Source organism: Alligator sinensis, unplaced genomic scaffold (genome assembly GCF_000455745.1).
Source record: "Alligator sinensis unplaced genomic scaffold, ASM45574v1 scaffold34_1, whole genome shotgun sequence".
In the NCBI taxonomy this organism is placed as follows: domain Eukaryota; kingdom Metazoa; phylum Chordata; order Crocodylia; family Alligatoridae; genus Alligator; species Alligator sinensis.
In genome coordinates, this window is record NW_005842151.1 from 1,566,225 (window position 1) to 1,573,271 (window position 7,047).

General features: G+C 40.4%; 1 protein-coding gene across 1 annotated transcript in view; it reads left to right on the plus strand.

Moving 5' to 3' along the window:
- Positions 1-6,777: 6,777 nt before the first annotated feature.
- ATP6V1G3 (ATPase H+ transporting V1 subunit G3) overlaps positions 6,778-7,047 on the plus strand; it is a 22,764-nt gene continuing 22,494 nt past the window's right edge. The window contains exon 1 of the mRNA XM_006025524.2: positions 6,778-6,920. Within this exon, the coding sequence (XP_006025586.1) occupies positions 6,839-6,920 (82 nt within the window). The 5' untranslated portion in view covers positions 6,778-6,838. The remainder of the gene's footprint in view (positions 6,921-7,047) is intronic.

Consider the following 7,047-nt stretch of genomic DNA (forward strand, 5'->3'; position numbering starts at 1 on the left):
GGTGCCAAGCTGGGATTTGACTGGCAAGATACACAGACCCTCCCCCCACAACCCAGGACTGCAGTTCACAGTTGGCCAGAGAGAACAAGGGGCAGGGGGCGGGATTAGAAACAGGGGGGCTTTGCTGCCTTGGATCAGTGTGAGCTCAGCACCTGGGCAGAGGACAGGAGCTCTGGCTTAGGCTAGACTGCCACCCTGTGAGTGGGGTAAGCAGGGTGCTGCAATGCTCCATGGGATGCTGGCAGAATGCAACTCAATGTAAGCTGCAATGTGATCTGGTACCGATGTTCATTATAGCACTCTTACCTACAGTGCTGAAGTTTCATAGTAGCTAGGGTCAGGAGGGACCTGAACAGATCATCTAGCCTGACCCCCTGCCACAGGCAGGGATGAATGCTGGGGTCACAAGACCCCAGACAGGGGATCATCTAACCTTTTTTTGAATTTGGAACTTGGTTCCAGATTCTGGCCACCCTAACTGTAAAATATTGCCTTCTGATCTCTAACCTAAACCTATTCTCCATCAGCTTATTACCATTGTTCCTCATCACCCCAGGTGGTGCTGGAGAGAACAGGGCTCTTCCTATTTGCTGTTGATCTCCCCTGATGAGTTTGTAGGCAGCCACCAGGTCCCCCCTCAGCCTCCTCTGGCCATCTGGTACTACATCTATTCAGGGTTATATTAAAGCAGGATCTGTCATTTTTACAGCACTCTATATGCTGTGACCATCTGTTTGGTTACAGCTGCAGAGGGCTTTTGCTGCACTTGCCATGCAATAAGTGTACTATCTGTCCTTGACCATTATGGATCAGGTAGTAGGGGAGCGCATGTGTGCATGCCTGAGAAAGAGAGTGAGTGTGGGATGGGTAGGGGGGGAAGTCAACCTCCCCCCTCCACCATGATCTAATAGTGATAGGAAAGGTTGCATTCCCTCTATTCTACCACTACTCACATAGTAACCTACACATTGGGTGCTATTTCAGAGTAAGAGGAAGTTTCTGGTCTGTAGCTCACCGCCCAGAAAGCATCTTCTGTCCACCCTGGAGAGCTGTTGGCTATTCTCTTTATTTCATGGCCAAACTGAATTAAAAACAAAACAAACAAACAAAACTAAGTTAGTATCTGAATATTACTTTCCACATCTGTAATTGCAGTTGTCACAAAGATGATAGAAGAGAATGATGATAGATGAACTGGAAGCAAAATAGCCATCGTGACTAATGAAGGGGAGATGGTCCTCCAAAGGAAAAGCCAATTCTCACACCAGGAAAATGTTTGTGAATCTCCAGAATGAGGACCAGATCCAACATTACCGATGGCAATAGAAGCCTTTTTATTAACTCCAGTGAGAAATAGATCTGGTCTTACCAGATGAGGGATGATTTCATAATCAACAAAAAGTACCCTATAGGGTTATGAACAATTGTATGATCAGTTCAGAGATTACTTAAGAAATTATTGCAATCAACCCACGGGTACACAGAGATATTCACCACACCCAGTCTAGAGTGTCTTGACTTATTTTAAGATGCATGATCGGAGACCAGGAGCAATTCGTGCAGATGTTTGTGGTGCCAGAAACTGCACCAAGAACTTGGTGGAACTAATTTTGGATGGGTAGAAGGACAGGCAGGATTAGCAGGGGTTAACAGATCTTTGGGGAGGGGTTGTCAATGGGTCCAAGAGGTGTTAGCAGGATTGGCAGGGGATGAAGGTCCACAGTGTGGGGTTGGTGGGTCCATCCAGGGGTATAGAGGTCAGGGGGATAAAAAGATTCAGGATTGTGGAGGGGTGGGGAGGTGTTAGGAAGAGCACAGCTCCAGGGTTGTAGTGAGCAGCTGAACTTCCCCAACCCCAGGGTGAACAAACTTAGATTGGGCTGGCTATTTTTGGCCTGATTTACAACCCCCACCCCCTCCACCCCAGAACATCTGCACAGATGGTCATTTAGATGGACCTAACCCTAGTTAGGTCAACCTAATGCAACATCTTCACATACCCCAAGTTTACGGGTAAAAACATCTAGTTCACTCTTCAATGCATATACACTTGCTGCATGAGTATGAATTACTGGTTAGCCTAGCTTGTTCAAATGACACTTAAGTGATTTTTCTTCTCCTGCTGTGAGTAAAATGTTTGAGTTTGTGTGAGATTTAAGAGTACAGCAATAAGTTGCAACCTTTGTCAGAACATAGTATCACGAGTAAGAAATAAAAATGATTGTTTGAGGGTCAAACAGGATGTGGTAGGAGTCAGAGAAAGAGAAGAGGCCCGTTATTGGGAGAAGAGGTGGGAAATGATACAGAGAAGGAGAACTATCCTCAAAAAAGAAGTTTTACTTAAAATGAAACATTAAGAAAATTAAATAAATAAAAATAACTTATCAGCTCTTAAGTTTATTCAGAATTTACATGAAGGAAAATTAACCATGACTTTTTTTTTTTTAAACTACTATAATTCTCCGTAAAGACCAGTATTTCATAGAGCTGATTTATCATGTGACTACTGATAGAAATGAGAGTTTTCTTTACTGTCCATCTAGTTTGCATATCTCGATTATGGTGGGGGAAATTTGTAAAATACAGATTAGGCACTCAGTTCCTACTGACGTGCCTTGGAGCTGGTATTTTATTTGCCTTTAAAAAATTCCCCATTTTCTTCAAGGCCCATAATATATCATATCACAAAACATATGACACAGGGCCCAAAACTGACATGATTATATGATTGACTGCATGATATTAAGGTTTTTTTAAATGCCTTTAATTTAAAATTTCCTTTTATGATACAGAAGAAAACATATTTTAAAAGACCAGGATGAGATCAGCAGTCTATCCACTAGATACAGCATGAGACGTGCTTCAAGCCAGCTAAAACTGAAAGCATACTATTTGAGATCCAGTTTTGGTGTGCATAAAAATATTCAGATTTGAACACACAAAATGCATTTCCACCTTCAAATCATGCAGTTGAACCTCAAGCTGCTAAGTTTCAATATAAATGTAGTGTGTGGAATTTAAGGTGTCACTATTGCAGTCACTGCTGTGGTAGCAGCTTGCATAGACATACCCCATCTAGAAGCTGGTAATCTTGCATAACTAGTCTAGTCACTACTATGCAGTCATACCGTGAAAGAATTCACACCAGAAAACCTGTGCAAATTAAAAACTATGCATAAGGTATGTCCTTAATGCACCAGTATAAGGGCATTTTCAAAATATCCAACATATGTTAAGATTTTTACATAAGCATATTAATTTAATAGTTGCATATGTTCTAAATAGATTTTAACATTTATTTATGCAATCTTAATTGTTTATTTGCATCCTTTTAAACCCTAAGGGTAAAATTCAAAACACAGATGAAGTCACTGAAGTCAATAGAAGCTTTGCCATTGAAGTCACTGGCTTTCACCCTTAGGTTTTTATTGCAAGGCTCTCAAATATACATCCATGTTCAGAACGTTAATGCAGAGTTCAATATAATTTATGCTGCTATTTTTATTATGAGAGAAAAAAATAAATTAATGCTTTTTTAAAGTGTGTTGTGGCTGGCAATGCATATTTTTTTGGGTTACAGACAAAGTCCCTCTGACATTAAATGCTGATAGAAGTTGCAGAACTCTGCAGCATTCTCTCTCAATATGATAGATTTTACTTCATTTGAAGTTGCTCTCTTTTAGTTAGAAAAATAATCATGGTGGCCTCATTGTGGTGTAATGAGGCATGCAGGTGTGCACAGTACCTTTCCTTGCTTAGACCTTTTTGAACAAAAAAAACAAAAGGAACTTGCTCTCACACACAAAAGTCCACTGCAGCTCGTCCTCTTTGACATGCTGCTGATTTTACTTCATCATTGAATCAGGGCTGGTGCTTTGAAGCTGTCGCCTGAACAAAATGTGCCACTTGGTAGTCATGGTAGCAAAAATTTTAAATAAGGGTTTTTTTTCCATAACGGAACTGTTATAATAAAAAAGTGTGTATTTCAGAAAACATACCTGCAGCAGCCAGACAATGCATCAGTGACCTTCAGCCCAAGCCTACCTCAGCAGAACTGTAGCCTGCTACCCTCTTACATGAAGAACACTGTGAATTCTTGGACCACAATAAAAGATGCTATAGCTCTGCTTTTACTGCGCAGTGAATTTAAAGGGCAGAGAAACTGAAAGGTTGTAGTTTTCACGTTGGTTAAAATTCAGTTGAAGTAATAGGCCAAGCCAATTGCTTTTGACAACAAAATAATTCAAACCATCTCAGGTGTAACTTATACCCTGACCCTGACCTTCTGGCTACAGACTGAACACATCAGCCTCACAATATCTGTCCACCCTGGAAACATTTAATTTAGGCTGCTGCTGCTTCTGGCTAACCTGCAGATAAGCAGGGAGTCCTTTGCAAAGTCTTTCATCCCTCACATACCTCTTCATTACTGACTCCAAAGCTGGGTTTGAGGGGGTGGGAAAGCACTAGAATTATATTCAGTTCTTTTCCTTCTCAGTAGAGATAGACAGGAACAAATACCGAAAGCCTCTTTTAACAATCTAATAAAATAAATGTATATATTTAGGAAAGCATACCTGCAGCAGACAGACAATATATCAGTGACACTCAGCCCAAACCCACCTCAGCAAAAATAGAATTTCATTAAAAAGGACAAAAGTACCTACTGTATATGTAGAAAGGAATCTCTTTTTTAAAACTGGATTTCCTCTTGATCCAAAACAATTGCCTCTAAACATTAACGTTAGCCTCTTTCTTGCAACTATTTGTGACAAGGACTGTCATCTGCACCAAGCTAAAAAAAGACATTAGAACTGCAGCACAGAAGAGTTTCTCTTTGGATCCAATGATGGAAGAGTTTCTTGTTTAACATACTTTATTTCAATGATTTTTCAGTAAAATGGAATACAGGGGAGACTCATGTTGAAAGCCATTACCATCAGACAAGCTTGGAAACTGGCAGTATAGATCGTACTATGATATCATCTTCACAAGGACTTACTTAGAACCAAAATGTAAAGCCAGAAAAAAGGCTTAATCACTAACTTGTTTTGGCTGAGTCAAGGGCAATGCATACTTGCAGCATTTCTTACAAGTTCAAAGACTGGCTTGCACAAGATACTCCCCTGATTTGACATTACCTCTTGCTTCCTTTTAAGCTTTAAAACTGAATTCCACTTGCCAATGAAAGCTAACTGTTCATTTTTCCTTTCTTTTCCTACTTCTGTTTTTTTCTACCAGCCATACCATTCATAACATGGCTCTGCTTATGCAGCAGACTGTTGAAACTTCAAATTTGTATGTCATCTGTCCAGCTGACCATCACTTCCTATTTTCTTTTCAAACACAATACAGTCGTCTCCAATACATGCATCTGATTTTTTTTTAATTGTGTCTGGTGTTTGCTGTCTTGGACAAATATAAGTGGCATGTGATTCCAACAGCTGAGAGGGACAGAGATCTCACGTGATACTTGGGTGGGAAAGAAGAGTCACACATGAGAAATATTATAACTTCTCAGGGTAAGATTCAGTATGTAGATCCACACTCCAGTACTGCAGTGACAGAAGAAAACAGCCAACTTCCTTTTCATACTCCCAGTGCTCCTGCAAATTGGAGCTCAGTAGAAGAGAGAAATAGGACAAGAGGTTTTTCTCTTTCCATTCTCCCTCAAGCCTGCAGCCACTTGGAAAAAAAAAAGATTCATAGCAACAATAGACACTCTCATAAAGGGCCACATAACAGCCTTGCAGCAAGCAAGCAGTACAGAAGAGCTGCCCTGGGGATCACCAGAAAAGAAAAGGCCTCGGAGCCAGAGCCAATAGCAAAGAGAGTCTGAGACATTATCATTGGAGCCAAATGAAACAGCTGAATGACAGTGTCAAATGACTCCTAGCATGAGTGCTAAGGGGAACATGCAAAGATGCCTTATTAAAAATATCTCTTCAAATACTTCACGGCGCAGCTTGATGGTAAATAATCAAAATCAGAGCTGTTGCTGCTTACTTGTGATCGGTGACTGAAGCTATATCCCCGTCACCGTGTCTGTTCCCTAATTAGAACAGCATCTATGCATTTTCACTCGCATTTGAGTACCACATAGATCCATTAGGCTTAAATTCAGGACCTCCAGACCTATGAACAGAGCTGAAGGGCTGCATCCTCCAGATGTTGCATTATCACATCTGGATCAGGCACAGTGGGAGATGAAGAGCATACACTGAACAGTGAGACTTTTCCACTTTGGCTTCTGCAAATTATTGTGTATGACTTTTTTGATTGTTTTTTTTTAATGAAGAAAAACGTTCATAGCAAGTAAACACAAAGGGCCATACAAACAATCCCATGTATTCAGCCAAGTCTACTTTGCTGGCCCTACCACTTTGACTCTTAGTACCCATGGAAAAATGTATTACAAGTAAAAGGCAATAAAGAAAAAAAAATTGGCTACCATTCATACTAATTACGCTAATTAAATTCTGCCTCAACAACGCAGGGGTTTTGTTTTGGCTCTCTTGTTTCTGGAAAAAAAAGAAAACTATGAGCAGTCATAGTCTGAGTGTCATTCCCATATTTTCAGTTTAATCCTGGGTAAACTTGTGTTACCCAGAGAAGGAGAGAGTGTCTCTAAAGCAAATTGTGGTTTTCCTGATTAGGCCCTTTGTTTTTTCTTGCACTGCAGCAATCTGGCTAAGACCAGGCTGACTTGGTGCAATCTAGATGGGTACTATAACACATGTTGACACAACAAAAGGCCCAGGGAAGAGATTATTTGATAGTATAAAACTCCTTTGAATTCTCAGTTGCTACAAAGACAAGCCAGACCCAAGAAATCAGCATGACCAGCCAGTCTCAGGGAATCCAGCAGCTTTTACAAGCAGAAAAACGTGCCAAAGACAAAGTAGAAGAAGCCAAAAAGAGTAAGTATTTGATCTGGGTTTATTGTATTGTCCTATGGAATGCTCATTAGAAATACAGTAGCTTGGTAAAATATCAGTATTATTTCATCTGTATACAGGATCATGAATTTCCTGCTGCTTCTACTCA